This window comes from Helianthus annuus, chromosome 8 (genome assembly GCF_002127325.2).
Source record: "Helianthus annuus cultivar XRQ/B chromosome 8, HanXRQr2.0-SUNRISE, whole genome shotgun sequence".
NCBI lineage: Eukaryota > Viridiplantae > Streptophyta > Magnoliopsida > Asterales > Asteraceae > Helianthus > Helianthus annuus.
The window spans coordinates 64,502,850-64,517,078 of record NC_035440.2 but is presented as its reverse complement, the minus strand read 5'-3'; the positions used below and the strand labels follow the sequence as shown (position 1 = coordinate 64,517,078).

Genomic DNA, 14,229 nt, shown 5'->3' with positions numbered 1-14,229 from the left:
TGGACCATGGATTGGATATTATGTTGGGGCATAAAAACTATCTTGGACCGTACATAACTCATATAAGATATTAACTTATTAATTGCACATATACTGGTGATTAAGAGTAAAAGAGTTATGTATGTGTAAACATAAACCGGATTATGAATCGAATACGTGTTAGATGATCTCCTTTGAGTATTAATTTGCTAGCTTGAACGAATGACTTGAACTGCATGTTACACGATCAATAAATGTGTGATATGTAAGCATAGTGTGCCTGAATTATTTGTACGTGAAATATGTGGATCATGTGCACTCGAAACTGATTATGTTGGTAACGATTCTAGGGCGTGTTTGAACAATTGGACAAAGTAGTTTGGCATACCGAGCAAACCAAGGTGAGTTCACACAGCCAAGGCATGGGGTTCCCAGGGTGGGAATGGGATTTGATTATTTACTGGTACTTATCCATACTGGAACGTAGTAATGTGATTTGATGAACTAGTGTACATACTCCGCTGATTGAACTACGACTAGACTAGTAACACTTATTGAACTGATCTTCGCACACCTGCCAAGGGTTGGCCGCGATATTATGACTGACTTCGCACACCTGCCTTTGGAAGGCCGCGAACTGTAATTTACTAAGCTTCACACACCTGCCTGGTAGGCCGCGATACAGGTAAACCTAGTCTAGAATACTCGGGATGAACATCCCCTAATATCTTCGCATACCTACCTGGGAGGCCGCGATGGGAAATTGATATGATACATGATATAACGAACGAACATACTACTACTCACACTATACTATTACTGAACTATTAACTGTGAACTCGCTCAACTAGTTGTTGACTCTCTGCTGCATGCCTTGCAGGACATTAGGTACATAAGGAGCTTGCACAGGGAGGAGCAGGTCGTTGTGGAGCATGGATCGTGGATGTTTTGCTAAACTTTATAACACTTAAACTTATTACATACTTTGGGTTTCATGATTATGCTTCCGCTACTTAAAAACTATGATTATGTTTTGATCACCTATCGTATTGAATGATTGGTTTACATTTGTTATATTTGGTATTAATTACATGTTCAATATGATTGGTGGCTTGATCCTGGTCATGTCACGCTCCCAAGAGGTGATACTCCGCGTGTGGATTTTGGGGGTGTGACAGATTGGTATCAGAGCCATTGGTTATAGAGAACTTGGTTTTAATATGGGGAAAACGTTTTTATTAAAACCAGACTATAACCAGAACAGTGCTCTCAACGGTCCACAACGACGCTTCGCTCCACGTGCAAGACTCGACATCCTAGGTAATAAGGTTTATGTTTATTACCTGCTTGCTAGAACTGCATAGAACTTTGCTCGTAGTATGCTTACATTACTTTGCTCACTACTTGTTATTGCTTGAGAACACCTATGTGCTTACACTCTTCTGTCATCGCACTATTCGCGAACCTTTCTCATCTATGTTGCCTTTGATGTGAAGATCAATGGATGGACGTATCAACATGACACAAGCCCAGCTAGAGGCTCTCGTTCAAGCTCAAGTAGCTGCGGCACTTGTAGCTGCTTAAGCAGGTAGTATACCCTGCAGTATAGACACAAACTAGGATCTTTAGATCCTACATTAACTCTCGTATTTAACTTTGTCCTATTCGTACACAATAGGTCAACACGCGCAGCAGCCTGTCTGCACTTTCAAGAACTTCATGGACTGTCGTCCAAGCTCATTCAGTGGCACCGAGGGGGCAGTGGGACTCCTCCATTGGTTTGAGAAGCTAGAATCCGTGTTCGAAATGTGTGAATACCCTGAGGCTCGCAGGGTTAAGTACGCCACTGGCACTTTGGAAGGAATCGCGTTGACTTGGTGGAACGCGCAAGTACAGATCCTAGGGTTGGCAGCTTCTAACACCACCCCTTGGAATGATTTTGAAGGAATTGATCAAAAGGGAATACTGCACACGTGAAGACATTCACAAGCTGGAAGATGAACTGTATCACTTGAAAATGGTTGGGTCAGAGATCGAAGCCTATACCAAACGGTCGAATGAACTGGCCGTGCTATGCCCAACTATGGTGGACCCTCCAGTGAAACGTATTGAGTTGTATCTCAAGGGTTTGGCGCCAGAGATCCAGAGCCATGTGACCTCGGCTAATCTTGATAACATCCAGGCTATTCAGCGCCTTGCTCATCGTATTACAGATCAGGCAGTGGACCAGAACAGGCTGCCAAAACGTGTCAAGGCTACCACTGCTGCTGTCACCACTGCTGCTATCCCCAGTGACAACAAGAGGAAATGGGAGGGGGATTCCAGCAAGGGATCAGTTTCTGTTCAGTCTCAGCAGCGCAAGACAAATGATTACCAGAATTCGAGTCAGCAATCATCTGGCAGTCAGGGGCAGGGTGGATATCGGGGAATTCACCCACTGTGTAATAAGTGCAACAGACACCACAGCGGAAGATGTCGCAGAGAACGTTGTCAAAGATGCCTCAAGATGGGTCATGAGTCAAAGGATTGTAGAAGCTCTCGGCCAGCAAATCAGAACCAGCAACTCCCACCGCCAGCTCCACAGAACCAGCAGCAGCAACCACAGCGTGGAAACCGGGGATGTTTCCAGTGTGGGGCAGAAGGTCATTACAAACGCGATTGTCCTCAGTTGAACCAGAATCAGAACCACGACAATAACCATGGCAACGGGAACAACAACAACAACGGGGGAAACAACAACAACAATGGCAACGAGGCAAGAGGTCGAGTTTTCGTGTTAGGACGAGGAGACGCAATGAACGATATTTGAACTTATAACTTATTTTGGGTTTTCATTATTATGTTTCCGCTACTCAAACAAAGTTTGGTTTGAACATCAATTGTATTGGGCTTTATGAATTGTTTTAACTACTATACTTTATGTTTGATATGATGGATGGTTTGATATTATTGAGCGCACCTGCCGTATTTATGAACCTTATGAACAGGGTGTGCAAACCCTATCTTGACAAGTTCGTCATTGTCTTCATCGACGACATTCTGATCTACTCCAAGAGTCAGGAGGAGCACGAGCAGCACTTACGTCTTATCCTGGAACTTCTTCGAAAGGAGCAACTGTACGCAAAGTTTTCTAAATGCGACTTCTGGCTTCGTGAAGTCCACTTCTTAGGCCATGTGGTGAATAGGGATGGGATTCATGTCGATCCATCCAAGGTAGATTCGATCAGGAACTGGCCTGCACCGCGTACACCAACGGAGATACGCCAATTTTTGGGTTTGGCGGGTTACTACAGACGATTCATTAAACACTTCTCGAAGATCGCGCAGCCACTTACTATGCTGACACAGAAAGGTGTCACCTACCGTTGGGGAGATTCCCAAGAGACCGCTTTTCAGTACCTAAAGGATAGGCTGTGCAGCGCACCTATTCTCTCATTGCCAGAGGGCACGGATGACTTTGTAGTATATTGTGACGCATCAATACAGGGTCTGGGTTGCGTACTGATGCAGCGGGATAAAGTTATTGCCTACGCTTCTCGTCAACTCAAGGTTCACGAACGGAACTACACGACGCACGATTTAGAGCTGGGAGCTGTTGTTTTCGCGCTTAAGATATGGCGACACTACCTGTACGGTACCAAGTGCACGAATTACACCGATCACAGGAGTCTCGAGCATATCTTTAAGCAGAAGGAATTGAACATGCGTCAACGACGATGGGTCGAGCTGCTTAACGATTACGAATGCGCTATCAAGTACCATCCAGGCAAAGCCAATGTTGTGGCTGACGCCCTTAGTCGGAAAGACACCTTACCGGAGCGCGTGCGAGCGCTACAGCTTACTATTCAGTCTAGTCTTCCTGCTCAGATACGAGCTGCTCAGATAGAAGCATTGAAACCCGAAAACGTCCTGGCTGAAGCCTTACGCGGTTCAAGGCAACGAATGGAACAAAAGGAAGACGGCGCCTACTATGTAACGGGGCGTATTTGGGTCCCACTTTATGGCGGCTTACGAGAGCTTGTGATGGACGAAGCACACAAGTCTCGCTACTCGGTACATCCAGGGTCGGACAAAATGTACCACGACATCAGGACTACTTATTGGTGGCCTAGCATGAAGGCCCACATCGCCACCTGTGTTGGCAAGTGCTTGACCTGTGCAAGAGTCAAGGTTGAATATCAGAAACCCGCAGGCCTACTTCAACAGCCTAAGATACCTCAATGGAAATGGGAAGAAATTTCCATGGATTTAGTTACAGGCCTACCTAGATCTCAGCGTGGGAATGATACGATATGGGTGATCGTGGATCAACTCACCAAGTCTGCACACTTTCTAGCGATAAAGGAAACAGATAAGTTCTCCACTCTCGCAGACATCTATCTTAAAGAAGTCGTTTCGAGGCACGGGGTGCCCACCTCCATCATTTCGGATCGGGATGCACGATTCACGTCAGAGTTATGGCAAGCGATGCACAAATCCTTCGGCTCACGATTAGACATGAGCACAGCGTATCATCCTCAGACCGATGGGCAGTCTGAGCGAACAATCCAAACTCTTGAAGACATGCTTCGTGCATGTGTTATCGATTTCGGCAACGGCTGGGAAAAGCACCTCCCTTTGGTGGAGTTCTCATACAATAACAACTATCACACCAGCATTCAAGCCGCTCCATTCAAGGCATTGTACGGACGTAAATGCCGGTCACCTCTCGGTTGGGCAGAGGAGGGGGATAGTTAGATTACAGGCCCAGAAATGGTAGTTGACGCTACTGAACGAATTGCACAGATACGGAAACGCATGGCGGCAGCTCGCGATCGCCAGAAAAGCTACGCATATAAGCGTAGGAAGCCATTGGAATTTCAGGTCGGGGACCGGGTTTTACTCAAAGTTTCACCCTGGAAGGGTGTGGTTAGTTTTGGTAAAAGAGGCCATCTCAATCCACGGTATGTTGGACCGTTCGAAATCACTGAAAGAATAGGCCAAGTAGCCTACAGACTAAACCTACCAGCTGAACTCGGTGCAGTTCACAATGTACTTCACGTGTCGAATCTGACGAAGTGCCTGTCAGATGAGACCCTCATAATTCCTTTGAAGGAAACTCACTATCGACGAGCGGTTGCAGTTCGTCGAGGAATCAGTTGAAATCACGGACCGGGATGTTAAGGTCCTCAAACACAAGAGAATCCCTCTTGTTCGAGTTCGTTGGAACTCCCGACGTGGCCCAGAGTACACCTGGGAACGCGAAGACCAGATGACAGAAAAGTACCCCCAGTTATTCGAAACCAATGCAACCACTACTGAGGCCGAAGCTACTACTACTGAATTTCGGGACGAAATTCCAAATCAACGGGGGGATGATGTGACACCCCAGGAAAACTAGTAAACGATACAGCTTACCTAGCTTCCTCAGTGAGTGCGTACCAAATTTCGGGACGAAATTTCTTTCAAGTTGGGGATAATGTGACAACTCGAATTTCCAAGATTCCTATTTCGCATTTATTGCACGATCTTGTATTGCTTAGTTGATTATTTGCACAATTAATTGCTATGGAATTGTATACGTTTGATACAATGAAGTGTATTGTGTGATTATACATGGTTTTGTGTTAATTGTGAAAGAATTGCTAAATATATGAACTTGGTGGTGAAACTATGAAATGGTTAGGAGATGGTGTACATGTGTAAAATATGATACTTAGGGAGGTAAAGGGTAATTAGTGAAATCCTAGAGATACTTAACCCTAATCCCTTGTTCACTAATCATTTTTCCACAAAACCAAAGCACGTACTTTCATTTCTTTGGCTCTCTAGCAATCATCACCATCATCATTGGCAAGATATTCACCACTCTTGATTCCTCTCTTTCTCTAGAATCCTTCAAGGTAATTGTTACTTGATTATTGTAATCCTTGTAAACCCTAATTGATTGCTTGATTATTATTAATTCTTGAATCTTGTAATACTTGAAAACCCTAGTTCTTCATATGATACTTTCTGTGATCATTGATTGGATTCTGATTATGATGCTAATGATATTGAATAGTCATTTAATCGATTGCCTGGTGATTTTAGAATACGCAATTGTTTTGATAATTGGATTGATGCTAGACTGATATAATGTAATTAGGGTTTTTGATCGCATAAATATTGAAGTGTAACTGTTGTAATCCTGTGAATTGTCTGGGAAATCACGCATGTTGTTAGTATGAGTTTTGAATGATATGTTATAGTCCGAGTTTTTATATAAAACATCAAAAGGATCCGAGTTTGTGACCCCCACCCTAGTCCGACCTTTAATGACCTTTAGAAGGTCTGAGTTTTGTTATGAGGTGCATGGTCCGAGCTTTGCAAGGGATTCTTGGTCCGACCTTTACAACGAAGAAGCTAGATCCGATTTTGGTATTGATCACTTAGGTCCGAGCTTCACTAAAACATCCAAGGTCCGAGTTTAATACCTTGTCCGAGCTTCAAGAGATTGTGGTCCGAGTTTGATTGGAATGTATCTCATGTCCGAGTTTTTAAAATAGGGGTATGAGTCTGAACTTTTGATATATTGATAAGGGTCTGAGTTTTTGGGCTTGGCTCCTGTCCGAGTTTGGGAGGGGAAAACCCCTTCTCCTTGTCCGACTTTTAGGAAAGGGGAAACCCCCCCCCCCCCCACCATGTGGTCCGAGTTTTAGTATATGCATGTAGGTCCGATATTTTTTTTTAATGTGAAGGAACTCAGACCTTAGAAATGAAAGGAGGTCGACTTTGGTATGCTAATGAGGTCCGAGTTTCATGTTTTAGTGTGTTAATTAAATTTGTTTATAATGTGGGCCGATATATGTTAACTGGATTATAAGGTTGTTTAGTTGGGCCGCATATAAATGTTGGACACACACATATAAACTGATTTGTTGGTTTGGGTAGTAAACAATGGACCCTGGATTGGATATTATGTTGGGGCATAAAAACTATCTTGGACCGTACATAACTCATATAAGATATTAACTTATTAATTGCACATGTACTGGTGATTAAGAGTAAAAGAGTTATGTATGTGTAAACATAAACCGGATTATGAATCGAATACGTGTTAGATGATCTCCTTTGAGTATTAATTTGCTAGCTTGAACGAATGACTTGAACTGCATGTTACACGATCAATAAATGTGTGATATGTAAGCATAGTGTGCCTGAATTATTTGTACGTGAAATATGTGGATCATGTGCACTCGAAACTGATTATGTTGGTAACGATTCTAGGGCGTGTTTGAACAATTGGACAAAGTAGTTTAGCATACCGAGCAAACCAAGGTGAGTTCACACAGCCAAGGCATGGGGTTCCCAGGGTGGGAATGGGATTTGATTATTTACTGGTACTTATCCATACTGGAACGTAGTAATGTGATTTGATGAACTAGTGTACATACTCCGCTGATTGAACTACGACTAGACTAGTAACACTTATTGAACTGATCTTCGCACACCTGCCAAGGGTTGGCCGCGATATTATGACTGACTTCGCACACCTGCCTTTGGAAGGCCGCGAACTGTAATTTACTAAGCTTCACACACCTTCCTGGTAGGCCGCGATACAGGTAAACCTAGTCTAGAATACTCGGGATGAACATCCCCTAATATCTTCGCATACCTGCCTGGGAGGCCGCGATGGGAAATTGATATGATACATGATATAACGAACGAACATACTACTACTCACACTATACTATTACTGAACTATTAACTGTGAACTCGCTCAACTAGTTGTTGACTCTCTGCTGCATGCCTTGCAGGACATTAGGTACATAAGGAGCTTGCACAGGGAGGAGCAGGTCGTTGTGGAGCATGGATCGTGGATGTTTTGCTAAACTTTATAACACTTAAACTTATTACATACTTTGGGTTTCATGATTATGCTTCCGCTACTTAAAAACTCTGATTATGTTTTGATCACCTATCGTATTGAATGATTGGTTTACATTTGTTATATTTGGTATTAATTACATGTTCAATATGATTGGTGGCTTGATCCTGGTCATGTCACGCTCCCAAGCGGTGATACTCCGCGTGTGGATTTTGGGGGTGTGACAGATTGGTATCAGAGCCATTGGTTATAGAGAACTTGGTTTTAATATGGGGAAAACGTTTTTATTAAAACCAGACTATAACCAGAACAGTGCTCTCAACGGTCCACAACGACGCTTCGCTCCACGTGCAAGACTCGACATCCTAGGTAATAAGGTTTATGTTTATTACCTGCTTGCTAGAACTGCATAGAACTTTGCTCGTAGTATGCTTACATTACTTTGCTCACTACTTGTTATTGCTTGAGAACACCTATGTGCTTACACTCTTCTGTCATCGCACTATTCGCGAACCTTTCTCATCTATGTTGCCTTTGATGTGAAGATCAATGGCCGGACGTATCAACATGACACAAGCCCAGCTAGAGGCTCTCGTTCAAGCTCAAGTTGTTGCGGCACTTGCAGCTGCTCAAGCAGGTAGTATACCCTGCAGTATAGACACACACTAGGATCTTTAGATCCTACATTAACTCTCGTATTTAACTTTGTCCTATTCGTACACAATAGGTCAACACGCGCAGCAGCCTGTCTGCACTTTCAAGAACTTCATGGACTGTCGTCCAAGCTCATTCAGTGGCACCAAGGGGGCAGTGGGACTCCCCCATTGGTTTGAGAAGCTAGAATCCGTGTTCGAAATGTGTGAATGCCCTGAGGCTCGCAGGGTTAAGTACGCCACTGGCACTTTGGAAGGAGTCGCGTTGACTTGGTGGAACGCGCAAGTACAGATCCTAGGGTTGGCAGCTGCTAACGCCACCCCTTGGAATGATTTCAAGGAATTGATCAAAAGGGAATACTGCACTCGTGAAGACATTCACAAGCTGGAAGATGAACTGTATCACTTGAAAATGGTTGGGTCAGAGATCGAAGCCTATACCAAACGGTCGAATGAACTGGCCGTGATATGCCCAACTATGGTGGACCCTCCAGTGAAACGTATTGAGTTGTATCTCAAGGCTTTGGCGCCAGAGATCCAGAGCCATGTGACCTCGGCTAATCTTGATAACATCCAGGCTATTCAGCGCCTTGCTCATCGTATTACAGATCAGGCAGTGGACCAGAACAGGCTGCCAAAACGTGTCAAGGCTACCACTGATGCTGTCACCACTGCTGCTACCCCCAGTGACAACAAGAGGAAATGGGAGGGGGATTCCAGCAAGGGATCAGTTTCTGTTCAGTCTCAGCAGCGCAAGACAAATGATTACCAGAATTCGAGTCAGCAATCATCTGGCAGTCAGGGGCAGGGTGGATATCGGGGAATTCACCCACTGTGTAATAAGTGCAAAAGACACCACAGCGGAAGATGTCGCAGAGAACGTTGTCAAAGATGCCTCAAGATGGGTCATGAGTCAAAGGATTGTAGAAGCTCTCGGCCAGCAAATCAGAACCAGCAACTCCCACCGCCAGCTCCACAGAACCAGCAGCAGCAACCACAGCGTGGAAACCGGGGATGTTTCCAGTGTGGGGCAGAAGGTCATTACAAACGCGATTGTCCTCAGTTGAACCAGAATCAGAACCACGACAATAACCATGGCAACGGGAACAACAACAACAACGGGGGAAACAACAACAACAATGGCAACGAGGCAAGAGGTCGAGTTTTCGTGTTAGGACGAGGAGACGCAATGAACGATATTTGAACTTATAACTTATTTTGGGTTTTCATTATTATGTTTCCGCTACTCAAACAAAGTTTGGTTTGAACATCAATTGTATTGGGCTTTATGAATTGTTTTAACTACTATACTTTATGTTTGATATGATGGATGGTTTGATATTATTGAGCGCACCTGCCGTATTTATGGACCTTATGAACAGGGTGTGCAAACCCTATCTTGACAAGTTCGTCATTGTCTTCATCGACGACATTCTGATCTACTCCAAGAGTCAGGAGGAGCACGAGCAGCACTTACGTCTTATCCTGGAACTTCTTCGAAAGGAGCAACTGTACGCAAAGTTTTCTAAATGCGACTTCTGGCTTCGTGAAGTCCACTCGAATAGCGATGTGCTAACCGATCGGCTAGACCAGCCGATCGAGTAGCAATGAAGATCATGTGGTTGTATTGATGTATAGGGTAGTTTAATGTTGATGCCTTGAAATGTGTGCCAAATGAATGCTTTGAAATCTGTGTGTTAGAAGTTTTGATGAATTCTGTTTGATCATAACATTGTCAGCCGATTGGCTAGACCAGCCGATCGAGCAGCAATTGCTAGCTGATCGAATAGCATGTCATCATAGCTTTGCTAGCCGATCGGCTAGACCAGCCGATCGAACAGCAATTTGCCAGCTGATCGGCTAACCCAGCCGATCGAACTGACATGGTCACTCTATTCATTTCCAGCCGATTGAACAGCAATGCTCCTCGATCGAACAGGCCAGTCGATTTTGTAGTGTTATCACATAGAAATTTCATGTGTTAGAAAAGTTTTCAAAACTTTCATTCTTATGCCTTTATACTTGTTCAAATGATTTATTCTGAATATTCTTACAGGGACGAGGTAAAGAGAAAGACAAGAGTCATAATATATCTTGTGCAATTGATGCTGAGTCGACTACTGGGTCTGTGGTAGAAAAGATGGCAACAATTTTGAGAGAGAGTAGAATTGCTAAAGCGATGTATGATAGAACTGTGGTTTATGAATCACATGTTAGAAAATTTTGGGATACAACAAGGTATGATGAAACAGATAAGATAATTCTTGCTGTATTAAGAAAGAAGGATAAAGATGGAAAAGATATAGATGTTGAGGTTGAAGTTAGTGTTGCTGATGTGAGAAGGGTTCTTGATCTACAAGATTCTGATGATGATCCAACGATCATGTCAGAACGTCTTGTAAAAGGTTTGTGGTGCAGAATGGGTTTCACAGGGCACATAAATGGAAAGATGTACAAAAGATGCTTCTCCAAAGCGTATCAGTACTTAATGCATTGTATGATACACTCAATGGGTCATAGAAAGGGTGCATATGATGAGGTTGCTGATTACATCATGAATATGATAGCAAGCTTGGTGTTGAACAGAAGGTACAACATTTCTCAAGTAATATTTGAGTATATGAAGGAGAACTGTCAAGCTGGAGCAGATAAATACATCATGTATCCTAGATTCATCATGATGATACTAAATGACAAAATCAAAGATCTTCCGAAGGACTTTGAGTATGTGATGGAGACGATCAGTGTAAATAAGGTCACAATTGGAAGAATTACAAAAGATAAGGATGTGAAAACCAAGCAGATGATTTGCAGAATAAAAGATAAAAAATATGTTGCTCCTGAAAACGATAAGTGGAGGCATGACAACAGGGATTCAGACAATGAAGACTCAAAGATGAATGAGATGGTTGAGAAAAAGACTAGGTGGTGGTTCGTTAGAGATGGAAAAAGAAAAAGGACACCTAAGTCATCCCCTGCGGTTGTTATTCCTAAAGATGGAGAAAAGGGTATAGTGAAAGGGGGAGCATTAAGACAATTAGATCACATATGGTTTGAATGTTACTAATCTTGTTGTCTATGTTTTTCTTGTAGGGTCTTCTGGAGAGCCATAGCAGAGGCTAGTTGATGAGACAGTTTTAGAGCCATCAGTGGTGATTGAACAAGGAGCTGAACTATTAAAGCAAACTTTGGAAAGTTATCTGAAAAAGAACGAAGAGGTTGCAGCACAACAAGCTCAAGGAACAAGTGCTCATGCTGAAAAGGCTACAAGGGTTGAATCAGAAACAGAAGCTCAAAGTGATGGAGATTCTGAAGCCACTCAATCTGAGTCTGAATTGATTCCTGAAACTCTTGGAAGAGGAAAAGCTCAATTGAAGAAAAGACCTTCAAAGAAACAAAGGGGATCAGATGAAGAAGATTCTCCTTATGATCCTGAAAAGTCAAAGAAGAAAAGAAAGAAACGAAAGGCAGCTCCAGTTGGTGTAATTCCCAGAAATGTCAGATCAAAGAAATCGGGAGCTGAGTCACAAAAGGATAAAGAAGGAAAGGCAGTTCAACATGTTCAGAAAGAAAAGTCGCCAAGTGTTGATGTTCCAAAAGAACCAGAGGCGAAAACAAAAGAAGTTCCAGTTGTTGGAACAAAAGAGAGGACAGGTGATGACGATTATGTCAAGATCACAGGCTTCAAAGCTGCCAGTCCTAAATCTGCTCAACAAGATATTCCTAGTTCATCGCATCAGAAAGAAGAAGATTTCAACTTTGATTTTGATAATATTGGTCCTGCTACTGGTATTTTCTCTGAAGATCTTCCAGGAGAAAGTGATATGTTTAATGATAAAGCTGTCAAAGAGCTAATTCAAAAGGTCAACAAGTTGGAGAAAGAAAAAGCCAAAGCAGAATTGGAACGTGATGTGCTGAGAAAACAAGTCGAAGAGTTGATGATAGCACATGATAAGATAGTGGCAGCACTAGTAGAGAAAGAAGCAAGAATGAACAAAATGAAGGATGATGTCGAAGATGATTCTAAGATGGTTGAGTTGTTGTCACTCGAGATATCTACCTTGAATGTCAAGATAAAGAATCTGGAAGAGGTGAATCAGTCACTCAATCAACTTCTTAGTGAAATGAGTGAAGCTTCTTCGAACGAGATGAAGGCTATGAAGTTGGAAATGGAAGCTATGAAAGATGACAAAGTGATGAAAGATCAACAACTTCAGATGCTGGTTGCTGTAGTTGAAAGCCATCTAAAGATGAATATTCATGCTGCATTCGATGAGATTGATGTGATAAAGGAAAATGAAAGAAGAATGGAGCGAGAACGTCGTGTAGCTGAAGAAGCAAACCAAAAGAACAAAGGTGTGGTTAAAGAAGTTGAAATAGTTGATGGATCTTCGAGTCAACTTGATGCTGGTGGTTCTTCTTCACAACAAGATGTTGAGATGGTTGTAGCTGAAGAATCTCACGAACCAGAATTTTTAATTGTTGGTGAGCCTATCGAGTCTCTTAATGTTGAAGATATTTTTCGGAGAGTTGAAGTTATTCAGAGGAAAAGAAAGGCCAGGGAAGTTCTACAACTTGAGTGGAAAACTGATAAATTTGTATTGGTCGGTGATGCTTACACTGTACCATACAATGCAAAAGAAGTGGCCAAGTTGTTAAAATTTCTTGATTTAAAAGAAAAGGGAAAGAGAGCTCGTGGTGAGTTTGTGGAAGAAGATTCAGACATAGAAATGTTTGGAGTTGAAGATGAAGAGGATGAAGATGAAGAAGATGAAGATAAATCAGATGACAAAGATGATGATAAGTCTGATAAAGATGATAATGACAATGATCAGGGTGCTTCTGGATTGTTAATCAGAGATCCAACTGTTCAAGAAAAGGTGGATGAGTTGATGAACAATGAAATCAATGAATAGGAGGATGAAGTTCAGAATGAAGCATCATCATCTGGAAAGCAACCTGTTGATCAGGTACTTCTCTCAAATCCTACCATCTTTTATTTAAATGTTCAACAACAAGGAGAGGTAGAGATTTCAATAACAAGGGATGAAATGCTTGAGGAATTAGGGTTAGAAGATGGAAAGTTCAAGTTCGACATCGAAAATGAAATTCCTCAGTCCCCTGCAAAGGATTTTGAGCCCAGATACCCCCATGAAGCTGATCATTATGATGATGTAATTGTTGAAAGTGCTTTTGATTCAGAGGAAGATAGATATGATTTTCATTATGAAGGGGTAGATGCAGCATTAACATCGCTTGCAGAGTTATTTAAAGAGAAAAATAAAGATGAGGTTAGGAGAAAGATTGTAGAAAAGATTTCAACTGAAGATATTCCTGAACCAGTTCCAAGAGAGATTCCTGCAGAAGAAAGAAAGAAATGGTTCAAGAACATGCCGAAGGAAAGAAAAACTCTCAGGGCGCTTCAATTTTTCACACATAACAAAGATCTTTCTTGGGGAGACATCCTGTCTTGGGGATACTAAGAAGATCTTAAAGTTTATGCTATTAGACGGGAGCAGGGAGTTCAATATTTTGAGTTCTTAGCTGATATTGCTACTTTACCTTGGTGGGACGTAGATACATTGGTGGTAACAAAGAATATTAAACAATATTACTACGGTCCAGAGGTACGTGAGCATGATCAGAAATTGTGGAACTACATCAAACTTCAAGCTGGAAATAATTATCCAGATTGGAAGCCATAGTTCCCAAAACAAATTGTTACTTACCTGGAGAACGGAGAAAAAG

General features: G+C 42.4%; 1 protein-coding gene across 1 annotated transcript; it reads left to right on the top strand.

The window, feature by feature from the left end:
• The first annotated feature begins 10,621 nt into the window (after positions 1 to 10,621).
• On the top strand, positions 10,622 to 13,964 carry LOC110870076 (FK506-binding protein 5-like). Its single transcript, XM_022119275.1, has 5 exons — positions 10,622 to 11,086; positions 11,198 to 11,532; positions 11,575 to 11,599; positions 11,691 to 13,349; positions 13,398 to 13,964. Exons 1-5 carry the CDS (start codon positions 10,622 to 10,624, stop codon positions 13,962 to 13,964), a joined length of 3,051 nt encoding a protein of 1,016 aa, XP_021974967.1.
• Positions 13,965 to 14,229: the final 265 nt, after the last annotated feature.

Excerpts from the sequence above, each read along its gene's own strand:
- LOC110870076 (XM_022119275.1), top strand. The coding sequence starts at position 10,622 with ATGGCAACAATTTTGAGAGAGAGTAGAATTGCTAAAGCGATGTATGAT. Across the intron at positions 11,087-11,197 it reads GAAGGTACAACATTTCTCAA|GACTTTGAGTATGTGATGGA; the intron begins GTAATATTTGAG and ends GATCTTCCGAAG. Across the intron at positions 11,600-11,690 it reads TCTGGAGAGCCATAGCAGAG|AACGAAGAGGTTGCAGCACA; the intron begins GCTAGTTGATGA and ends TATCTGAAAAAG.